Here is a 12,122-nt window from a genome sequence, read left to right on the forward strand (position 1 = left end):
TAACAAGGCCTATTTGTTTACTGTTGTGAGGATGAATTGAGATGCACCGGCAGCCTTAAATGTTAGTTGGTATTTGTATTATGGCATAATAGAAAGGCACTGCATTCAACCATCTCAGTTACTACACGTTTATGCAGGCTGATTCTCACAGCCAAAACAGACGCACAAAGTACACCCACCCATTTACCCACCTGGGGAAGCTCGAAGCCTCCCTGCCTGCCTGCCTTACGGGGCTCAGAGAAAAGCTGCGCATGCGTGCGCGTGCTTCCAAAGAGCCTCGCTCGGGGGCGGAATGGGAAACAGGAAGTTCTAACGCCTGTCGTACAAGCGCGACGTAAAGCGGGTCTGCTTTACGGCACCCTGCTTCCGCCGTAAAGCGCCGTTGGCAATCCCGCGTGAGTGGGTTGAGGAGACGACTTCCAGGTGAAAAACGCGATTCTTGGAGGTTGGCTGACTTGACGTCTTCCCCATGGGCAAACGCGGGAGCCGGAGCCGGAGCCAGAGCCAGCTGCTCGACTCCCTAACTAAAAAGCAGAAGAAGCATCTAAGGGATTTCGGCGAGGAGCATCCCTTCTATGACAGGTATGGAGAGGCAAGGCTGGGACCGGCCCTGCCGGCGTCCTTTCCCGGTGGGAGCCCGCGTGTCCCCGCGTTTGGTCCGCCGGTGCCCCGGGGGTAGTGACAGGGCAGCTCCCGCCGCGTGCCACGCTGCCCCGGCGCCGGCCTAGCTCGCCCGGGGATCCTGGCGGCTTCCCGCCTGAGATGGGGTTCTTCGCCGGTCTTCCTACCCTTTGTTGAGCCTGTAGTTTGATGCTAGACGGCACGCCTCCTGTGTGGCGACTGGGCAGAGATTTTATAAGCTTGTGTTCGTTTTATATGTTTTTTTAAATTTTTATTTATTTATTCATGGCTATGTTGGGTCTTCGTTTCTGTGCGAGGGCTTTCTCTAGTTGCGGCAAGTGGGGGCCACTCCTCATCGCGGTGCGCGGGCCTCTCACTATCGCGGCCTCTCTTGTTGCGGAGCACAGGCTCCAGACGCACAGGCTCAGTAATTGTGGCTCACGGGGCCAGTTGCTCCGCGGCATGTGGGATCCTCCCAGACCAGGGCTCGAACCCGTGTGCCCTGCATTGGCAGGCAGACTCTCAACCACTGCGCCACCAGGGGAGCCCCGTTTTATATGTTTTTAAAGAATTGCTTGGGGGCTTCCCTGGTGGCGCAGTGGTTAAGAATCCGCCTGCCAACGGAGGGGACAGGGGTTCGAGCCCTGGTCCGGGAAGATCCCACATGCCGCGGTGCAAGTAAGCCCGTGCGCCACAACTATTGAGCCTGCACTCCAGAGCCCGCGAGCCACAACTACTGAGCCAGGGTGGTGCAACTACTGATGCCCGCGAGCCTAGAGCCCCTGCTCCGCAACAAGAGAAGCCACCTCTCGCCGCAACTAGAGAAAGCCCGGGCGCAGCAACGAAGACCCATAGCAGGCAAAAATAAATAAATTAAATAAGTTAAAAAAAATGAAAAAAAAATTGCTTGGGACCCTCGACATCACCTATCTATTCAATGACCATGAGGAAACTAATGTTTGGGTAGTTGTGGGTTCCTCTCTAAGTGTCCAGACTCTCAGTTATGATCTTAGTGCTCAACCCACCCCTTTGGGCTGCTTTATCAACAGTTAGAGGGATAGTCTACTTAAGAAACTTGCTAGAAAAGGTGAACCCCGAGGGCTTTTATTTGCCAAAATTTCCCATCTTTTGGATGAGAGCCTGTTACTGTGTGACTGTAGTATTTGTCATGTGGTCTTGTTAGACTTTTTCATTCGTCTCTTATTATCTATTTGGCATATCCTTCCAAAACCTGTCCAAATGCATATGGAGTTTTTACTTGACAATAGATATAATGTATTTATAACGGTATAGTCTGCCACGTTCATTTAAAGTTGTATCATTAGACTTTTCCTAATTGCTACATACTAGTAGTTAAAGTTTAACATTGCCTGTTTCTTCTCAGGGTTTCCAGAAAGGAAGCAAAACCACAGACTTGTCAACTGGTAATGCTTTATACCTTCTTTATGATAGTAGACTCTGGACTGTTACTTTTAAGATTATATATGGTACTAAAGTTTGGCTACATTTCCACTCTCTTTGATTTTAGATGTAAGCTATATTTTAGTAATATTGCTTAGTTTTAAGTGCAGATGTCTGTTAAAATGCCATTGTGATAACTAATATCGTATAAAGTATGAAACTGTCCTGAGAGATTAGCCTGTTAGAACCTGTTAAGGAGGCTTACCAGGGGGCTCTTGGTGAATCCTAAGAGGGAATGTCATGTTTGCTTAACATAAAATAGAGTGCAAAATCATCAAAGGTCTTATTTCATTACCACAGACTCAGAAATAAAGTACACTTTTTTGTTGTAAGTTTTCCTGTTGCTCCTTTAAAGGTGCCAAATGTCTGACACATAGGTTAGATCGCCTTATAACCTAAAGCTCCATGTGTTTAGTTTGCTGTCTTCCCATGTGGAACATGAGCAGTTCAAAGAAGAGGAAGCGCTTCTAGAATCATAGCTAGATTAGCTGTTTTAAACAAATTTGGTGCTAGGTCTGGTTGAATAGATAGGGTTGCATATTTGCAGAAAAGCTAGTTTTTATTTAGAAAAGTCTGAACTTGGTTCCACTGTGGGCCTGATGATAGTCGTGGGGTAGCAACAAGAACAGTATAAGTTTTGTTTTTAAAATCCCCATTTTCCTTTTAGTCAGAGAGTTTATAGATACTTCAAGTTCTGAAAGTGAAGCATAGAGTGAACCAGAACAAGTTTCTGGTTACAACAGACTACTTGCCACATTAAAGGATGTCTCCAAGGAAGATGAGGAGGAGGAAGAGGAAGAAGACAGTGTTCTAGATGAGACAGAAATGAATCTTGAAGATGGTGATAGTGACGTCATTGTGGAGGAAGAGATGGCAGTAGAGTCCACTGACATGCACAAGAGTAAGTGTCTTTGATGTGGGTTTATCATCTTTGCAGGGACCACAGACAGATTGCCCCAGGGGCAGGGTGCCTTGTACCACAGAGCTGGGTGAAAGCACATGGATTCAAAGCAGAGGTTCTTAACATTGTTGGGCTCTGTGATATCTTCCAGAATCTGATGAAAACACAGGACCCTGTGGCCATAAAAATGCAGAAATGACATTTTTGCTTATGATTTCCAGGATTTCATCAATCCTACTTCAAATTCCCCTGATTGGGAGGAAAGGGAACATAATTCTGTTTTTGTAATGGTCTCAATTTATGAAAGAGATGATTGTTCCTGCCTTAGAGGAACCAAGTTGAATGGAAGATAGACATAAAATATACAAAACTTTTCAAGCATCAAATCTGAATGGAACCGATAAATATAAGGTGTTAAAGAGATGCACAGTGGTCACATGCTGCCAGGGTGAATGAGGGGAGGCTTCAGAGAAGAGCTGGGACTGAAAGCTTAAAGGAACTCTGTCTCACTCAGACGTCTAGGGGACTATTTTTTTAAAAATTATTATTAATTTATTTATTTTTGGCTGCATTGTGTCTTTGTTGCAGTGCGCCGGCTTCTCACTGTGGTGGCTTCTCTTGTTGTGGAGCATGGGCTCTAGGCACGTGGGCTTCGGTAGTTGTGGCACACGGGCTCAGTAGTTGTGGCTCACGGGCTGTAGAGCACAGGCTCTGTGGTTGTGGCGCACGGGCTTAGTTGCTCGGCGGCATGTGGGATCTCCCCAGACTAGGGCTTGAAACCACGTCCCCTGCATTAGCAGGCGAATTCTTAACCACTGTGACACCAGGGAAGTCCCCATAGGTGACTTTTAATTTAACTTTAAAATCAACTTTATTGAAGTATGAATTACATTCAACAAGGTGTACCCATTTTAAGCATGTAATTTGATAAGTTTTGACAAATGTGTATATCTATATTGTCATCGCCAAAGTCAAGATACAGAACACTTCCAATACCTGCAAAAAGTTCCTTCTTGTCCTTTTACAGTCAGTTTCCCAGGCCTGGCATCAGGCAACCACTGACATGCTTTCTTTCACTATGTATTAGTGTTTCCTATTCTAGAAATTCATATGAATGGAAGCATACAATAAGTACCCTGTTGCACGTGGCTTCTTTGGCTCCTCATGTTGTTGTGACTCATCCGTGTAGCTCATATTAGTAATTCATTTCTTTTTATTACTGGAATAGTAGTCCATTGTCTGAATATATCTGGGTAACTTTTTATATTCTATTATCTTAATGCCTACTTGCCTTACTGTATTTTTTTCTATACTTTAAGGTGTCACACACCATTCTTAGTATTTTCATTCATCACTTGTACTCGGATACAAAAATCATTGCCTCAGACTTAGGGATTGTTTTAATTTTGTTGGTTTTCCAGTTTTCTTTCATGTTTTAGGTTTTTAAAAATGAAAAGTTTGGCTTTTTAAATTATAAAAGTAATATATATTTACTGTAAAAATTTAAGAGGGTAATATAGTTAACGTATATCTCCTCCACCCTGGGATGAACACCTTTAACATTTTATAGAACCTTCCAGACTACTTTTTTATGGATATATGAGTGAATATATATTTGTGTGTACGTGCATAATGGCCTCATACATTTCTGTAAGTTACTTTTTTTCTTTAATAATATAACGTGTGTAACTGTGGGTTACTGCCGCTAGAACCCTGGTGTCCAAACTCCCAGGCCAAATCTCCTTCTACTACATTACACTACCATGGGGAGGTTTAAAAAAGAAAGGGAAAGTATGAAGGGTGATTTTTCCATAAATTAAATCCACTTTAAAAGGCACATTTGGAGAGTCAGAGAGTACTGATATTGTTAGAAAGAAGAAAGGTTGAAAAGCTGGTTAAATCTCATTTTTAAAAAATCCATATGTACCACATTGTAAAAAAGAGAAGGAAGACGGCATTCATGATTACTGGGCTGGCAGGGTAGGGGACAGTTGCATGCTGGGGGTGGCTCTCGTACTGGCTCTTCCACTCTTCACACTTGTGCTCGGCCAGGGCCAGGGACCGCTGAGGGAGATCAGAGGAGAGGGTGGTGCCTTGGGGGTTCCAGGGGGTTGTGCAGCTGGCTCCCTTGCCACCCAGACTGCCCCAGGGTTCCCAGCCCCAAGGGTTATGGAGCATCCCCACACCTGTTTGCTCTGCAGTTGCTGCTCTGCACGCATTTTCTCCTCCAGCACTTTCTGCAGTGTCTCCTTGGCCTTCTGCTCATAGCTGTTTTTCTGGCCTTCCATCCGTAATAGCAACTTATTCATTCCCCAAGAAGTGTATTTCTGTAAATTTGAGGCAATTCAACAAATACACGTTGACCTACTGTGTGCTAAAGCCTGAGCAGGGATACAGAAATGAAAAGAAATTGGTCCTTGCCCACAGGGCAGAGATGTCCGTAATCTGGTGGACCTTCTTCCAGGCTGGAGGCAGGCAGGGAGAGTCCCTCAGGTGATGTGAGAGGTGAGTGGGGATAAAAAACTGCCCTGGGCATGCTGGGCATTCTCCCCTAGGCCTTCCACAGGCATTTGAAATCCGACATTTCCAAAGGGAAATCATCTTTCTAAACCTGCTCCTACCTCAGTGGTCAGCATCACCCCCCACCCAGTCTCCCAAACCCTAAACCAGGGAATCATCCTTGATTTCTCTCTCACCTTCTTCAAAGACTCAGTTCCTCATCAAGCTCTGTCAAGTCAGCGTCTTTAACGGCTCCTTCGTTACCTGTATCCTCTATCCCTACCGCCACCTCCTTAGTTCAGACCCTAGTGACACTATTATATGGATTATATAGAGACTATGTGTTATCTTCATGCCTTGCCTCCCTCCAAACCCTTTTCAGTCCTGCAGCTAGAGGGTTCTTTCTAAAACTTAAATCTGATCCCATCACAACCTGCTTAAATCTCTCAGTGGTTCTCAGTGTTCTAAGAATCAGGTCCAAACTCCTTGGCATGGTTCCTACTTACAAGCCCAGACTTTCATCTCATGCTGCCTCCACGCAAGCTGAACTGCTTGTAGGCCCCCTAAGCACTGTGCTTTTCAGCCTCTGCCTTTGCCCATAAAGCTTCTTCTGCTTAGAGTATCGTGACCCACGCTTCTCACCTGGTTAACTTCTACCCATGTTCAAGATTCAGCCCTAGAATCATAAATTCCGATAAACTTGGCCAACCATACCTACCCCCCGACTCTTTATTTATTAGGCAGTTTTACTGGTGTTCACATAGTATCTGTATTTCTGATCTATTGACTCATCTGTCTCCTTTAAGGGATTGTAAACTCCTTTGAGGCAGGGAGCATTTTTATTTTTGTATTTTTTGTGTTTTATTTATTTATTTATTTATTTATTTATTTATTTATTTATTATTATTAGTTTCTGCTTTATAACAAAGTGAATCAGTTATACATATACATCTGTTCCCACATCCCTTCCCTCATGCATCTCCCTCCCTCCCACCCTCCCCATCCCACCCCTCCAGGCGGTCACAAAGCACCGAGCTGATCTCCCTGTGCTCTGCGGCTGCTTCCCACTATCTATCTACCTTACGTTTGGTAGTGTATATATGTCCATGCCTCTCTTTCGCTTTGTCACAGCTTACCCTTCCCCCTCCCCATATCCTCAAGTCCATTCTCAAGTAGGTTTGTGTCTTTATTCCCGTTTTACCCCTAGGTTCTTCATGACATTTTTTTAAAATTCCATATATATGTGTTAGCATACGGTATTTGTCTTTCTCTTTCTGACTTACTTCACACTGTATGACAGACTCTAGGTCTATCCACCTCATTACAAATAGCTCAGTTTCGTTTCTTTTTATAGCTGAGTAATATTCTGTTGTATATATGTGCCACATCTTCTTTATCCATTCATCCGATGATGGACACTTAGGTTATTTCCATCTCCGGGCTATTGTGAATAGAGCTGCAATGAACATTTTGGTACATGTCTCTTTTTGAATTATGGTTTTCTCAGGGTATATGCCTAGTAGTGGGATTGCTGGGTCATATGGTAGTTCTATTTGTAGTTTTTTAAGGAACCTCCATACTGTTCTCCATAGTGGCTGTACCAATTCACATTCCCACCAGCAGTGCAAGAGTGTTCCCTTTTCTCCACACCCTCTCCAGCATTTATTGTTTCTAGATTTCTTGATGATGGCCATTCTGACTGGTGTGAGATGATATCTCATTGTAGTTTTGATTTGCATTTCTCTAATGATTAATGATGTTGAGGATTCTTTCATGTGTTTGTTGGCAGTCTGTATATCTTCTTTGGAGAAATGCCTATTTAAGTCTTCTGCCCATTTTTGGATTGGGTTGTTTGTTTTTTTGCTATTGAGCTGCATGAGCTGTTTATAAATTTTGGAGATTAATCCTTTGTCAGTTGCTTCATTTGCAAATATTTTCTCCCATTCTGAGGGTTGTCTTTTGGTCTTGTTTATGGTTTCCTTTGCTGTGCAAAAGCTTTGAAGTTTCATTAGGTCCCATTTGTTTATCTTTGTTTTTATTTCCATTTCTCTAGGAGGTGGGTCCAAAAGGATCTTGCTGTGATTTATGCCATAGAGTGTTCTGCCTATGTTTTCCTCTAAGAGTTTGATAGTTTCTGGCCTTACATTTAGGTCTTTAATCCATTTTGAGCTTATTTTTGTGTATGGTGTTAGGGAATGATCTAATCTCATACTTCTACGTGTCCCTGTCCAGTTTTCCCAGCACCACTTATTGAAGAGGCTTTCCTTTCTCCACTGTACATTCCTGCCTCCTTTATCAAAGATAAGTTGACCATATGTGCGTGGGTTTATCTCTGGGCTTTCTATCCTGTTCCATTGATCTATCTTTCTGTTTTTGTGCCAGTACCACACTGTCTTGATTACTGTAGCTTTGTAGTATAGTCTGAAGAGGGAGCATTTTTTAAAAAATAAAATTATTTTTGTAGGCTTGGGGATCTGAACAATATTCAGTAAAGTCAAGTTTTAAAAATTAATACATTTGTATTTTTAGAATTTCTCCTGGCTTCAAGGTCAAAAAGAAAAAGACACAAAAGCAGCTTTGCAAATTCACTGGGGGTCTTGCCTTTCCAGTGCTTTTCATTTTTATGCCCTGTGATTTTTGGGAAAGCAGGAGCCTTTTACTGTCGATTCTGGGTTACCCAACTGGGTAAGAGATAGTCTAGATAATGCAGATTTAGAGTTCAATATCAAATCATTTCCATTTAGCTTTGGAGTCATCTGAAAATTTGGATTTAAATGTTGAGTGGGTCTTATGTTCTTGGAATTGTCATTAGAAACCAGATACAGGAGTTACTGGTTGAGATCATACATGGTTATGTCCAGGTTATTGGACTTAACCATGCTGGTCACTGACCAGCTTTATCCCCCTTTGAAAACGAGTAGACTGTCATTCTGGATTATATGTCAGTCTCTTACGAGCTTGGTTGGCATTACTGAAAAAATAAAAGTTGTGGATCCACAAACCCATAGACTCTATAGGCTATGTTCCCCTGCAGAATTCTAACTACATGGCCACCTTATCTTCCTAACATCAAGTGGGAGCAGTCTGGCCGGTCCATCTCGTTCTCTTGATCTTGAGTCTTCTGCCAAAGACCTCCCCCTTTTCTGCACCAGCACATACGTCACAGCCCTGAAGAAAGTGTAGACATCTGAGATACGTTAACAGTGGGGGAGGGCTGATATCCCGTGAACAGACACATAAATGCCTGTTAGACCTGGAAATTGAAAACCAGAGAGGCGGGGCCACACTGGTTTTGGCCCAGGCCACCAGCCACTGGTGTTCCCAGCAAAATGTTCCCAATGTGGGAGTTTGAGGAAGCAGGGAAAGGCAGGTGGTGTGAGTTTATTAGGACTTGAGGCCCTCAGCCTCGCACCGAGGCCAGCTGAACCCCCAGAGCGTGCTTCCTGCCCTCCTATGGGCTGCTACTCCTAAAGGTACTTGGTTTCAACAGTTATTTGTGCATCAGGTTAAAGACTGAAGGGAGAGGGAACAGCAAGCCTAAATTCTTCATATCATACGCCACCTCCCTTTCTCTTCTTATTATATAAGCAATTCATGTGAAAAACAAATAAGGCAAACAAACCAGAACAAAATTACCTGAAATCTTGCTATCCAAAAGTTACCATTAGTATTTTGGTGTATACTTGTTCCAGATTTTTCTTTATTTTCAACCCTTCATTAAGGCCATTGTTGTCTTCACAGGTGATGCTGGCACAAGCACTTGAGATGAGGCTCCTCTTTTTAAAATACTGTATTTGCATTTGGTTTAATTTCTCTCGGGCCCTGCCTTGCCTGGTCCCCAGCGTGGTGTTTTCTGCTGCAGTCTCTAAATTGGAGTTGGGGTGATGGGGCGGTCAGGCAGGGCTGTGTGTATCTGTGTCTGTACGAGGGAGGGTGGCCACACTTTCCAGTGTTTCTGGGCAACAAGCAGGCACTCACTGCAGTTTCCTATCCCTCTGGCCTGAGCTGTGGAGACAGGGGAAGTACCAGGAAGGGGTGGACGACCCCGACCCAGCTAAATGGAAGGCCCAGCTCCGCTGTGCGCTCAACAAGAGCAGGGAATTCAACCTGATGTACGACGGCACCAAGGAGGTGCCCATGAACCCAGTGAAGATATATCGAGTGTGTGACATCCCCCAGCCCCAGGGCTCTATCATTAACCCAGGTGAGGCCCCAGCTGCTGGGGAGAAGGTGGGCAGTGTGCCAGGTTCCGGGCTGGACCCTTAAAGCGATAGTCGACTTGAAAGTCGCCTCGCTTACAAAGTTGAAGACTGGTAAATAAAGCAAGAAATGCTGTCCCTAGAAAGAACCCAGAGAACAAAAGATATAAACTCAGCACAGTCTTCCTGCCCACCCAGTGGAACAGTAAAGCATTAGAAAGAAGAGGGGGTATTGAGTTCTATAAAAAATAACTTCTCTTGGGACTCAACACTGAGAAGAGAGGCCAGGTAGTTTAGAAGAAGGAGGGCTTAAAACTTAGAAGGTCTGAGTTATAAACCTCGGTCTTTCCATTTCACTACTTGTGGGACATTGAATCAAGTCATTCAACGTTTTGAGCCTCAGCTTCTTCCACTATAAAATCTGGGTTCTCATCTTTCCTGCGTATTTCAAAGGCTGTTCTAAGAATCAATTGCCATGACATTAGGAAGGCTATTAAGTTCTCTTTATAAATGATGGGTAAGTGATCATTTAATTTGTATGGTATTTTTCCTAGGAGAATACCACCTGATCCCTATATTTACTCAATGTTGAGCCAGTTCCGACTAAGAGCCAGATAATTTAGACTTGACCTCCAGTGCATCTAGTGAGGCTCTGCCATGAGGGAAGGGTCTGTCTTCACAGTAAGCTTATAAAGGAGAGAAGCTGTGCTCCTTGGGCCCTTAGAAGGGATGCGAATGTGTGGAAAGGGGTTTAGAGTAGGAATTAAAAGATTTCTAGGAGAAGGGAGCAGGGTCTGCAGCTCCTGGATAGGGGAGGGGATGAGAGCTTGCACTGGGGCTCCGTAGGAGGAGCTGGGAGTGGGGTGAACACCCTTGGTTCCCACTCTTTGGCATTGAGGGTGCACACTGAACCCAAGGAACCTCTGTGCTGGCAGTGCCTAGCTTGAACAGTGGGTCAGCTGCAGGGATGACAGTGCAACGTGAGCGCCTCACTTTTGACCTTTGTGTGTGTGTGTGTGTGTTTCTCGGGTAGGATCCACTGGATCTGCTCCTTGGGATGAGAAAGATAATGATGTGGATGAAGAAGATGAGGAAGATGAGCTGGACCAGTCACAGCACCACGTTCCCATCCAGGACGCCTTCCCCTTCCTGAACATCGATGGTGAGTGGGGTGGGGGGTGGGACCGAGGCATGGAGAGGATGTAAGGGGCTTTGATTTTGCAACCGTTGACACCATATCCACCATTGCACTGGGAGCAGCGACCAGGCCCTGGGGCCAGGCTGCCAGTCTGTTAGCAAGTCGGAGTCATAGGCAAAGGAACTCCGTAGGCATAGTTATCCCAGTGGGGTGGCTTCTAGGCAGAGAGAGCATCTTCTGAATCTTATGTGATAATTCAGAGAAATTAAAAAATGAAATTCATTCTCAATCCCGCATACAAATACACAAGCTGTTACAAATTTTGCTGATTTCCTTCAGGCCAAGTGCAGGGATCCTTTTCGTGAATTGTAGGCAAACTCTTCTGCTATTTCCCTCGGTACAAATTTTCTGTCACTGCCTTAACAGCCTCTGCTAAGGCGGTATCGTGGGAAACTTGTGGCTCTACAGCTCTTAATACTAGGCTCTGATACAATTTCTCTACTAGAGACTTTTATCTTTTTTAAATTAATTAATTAATTAATTAATTTTTTGTGGTACGCGGGCCTCTCACTGTTGTGGCCTCTCCCATTGCGGAGCACAGGCTCCGGACGTGCAGGCTCAGCGGCCATGGCTCACGGGCCCAGCCGCTCCGCGGCATGTGGGATCTTCCCGGACCGGGGCACGAACCCGTGTCCCCTGCATCGGCAGGCGGACTCTCAACCACTGCGCCACCAGGGAAGCCCTATCTTGTTTTTAAATTGACTTTTTGAATTCAGCTTCCCAGGAAAGATGCGTTTAGAGGTTGGAGGGTCCCTGTGAGACAGAGCAGGTACTGCACCTCCCATTGCACGTTCTGAGGACGCTCAAGCACAAGGTGAACTGCTCTTCCACAGCATCTTCCCTTGAACTTTTCACTGACGTGCTCGTAGTCATATGACGTGCATTCAGTTGAGTAGCTTTTCACTACTTTTCTAAGTTCCATCTGGCTGCTAGGGTCAAATGAGATACTTTTGCCACCTAGAAAATTTAGTATATCCAGAGGATTCCTGTAGGATTTTGGAGTCCCCTTCCCTAGGTGATGCCCCTTCTTTTGAGAATGAGGAAATGACTCTTATCTGTCTACTTGCCCTCCTTCACTTACCCTGTCATTTATAACCTTGCAAGCAAGTGATGAGTCAAGACAACGATCATAGAGCTCTCTCAGGTTAATACTGCCACAGCTACATTCCCACTTGGTGCAATTTTAAGATTTGGACATTTGGAAATGTGAGATCCTTTCCCAAATCTTTGGCTCACTCATTCT

At 44.7% G+C, this 12,122-nt stretch overlaps 1 protein-coding gene across 1 annotated transcript; it reads left to right on the top strand.

The window, feature by feature from the left end:
- Window positions 1-2,302: 2,302 nt before the first annotated feature.
- On the top strand, window positions 2,303-10,971 carry LOC309807690 (interferon regulatory factor 6-like). Its single transcript, XM_082627545.1, has 2 exons — window positions 2,303-2,983; window positions 10,715-10,971. The coding sequence occupies exons 1-2, from the start codon at window positions 2,908-2,910 to the stop codon at window positions 10,885-10,887; spliced, it is 249 nt and encodes an 82-aa protein (XP_082483671.1). The 5' UTR covers window positions 2,303-2,907; the 3' UTR covers window positions 10,888-10,971.
- The last annotated feature ends 1,151 nt before the right edge of the window (window positions 10,972-12,122 follow it).

This window comes from Mesoplodon mirus, assembly GCF_964341445.2.
Source record: "Mesoplodon mirus genome assembly, chromosome: 7".
In the NCBI taxonomy this organism is placed as follows: Eukaryota; Metazoa; Chordata; class Mammalia; order Artiodactyla; family Ziphiidae; genus Mesoplodon; species Mesoplodon mirus.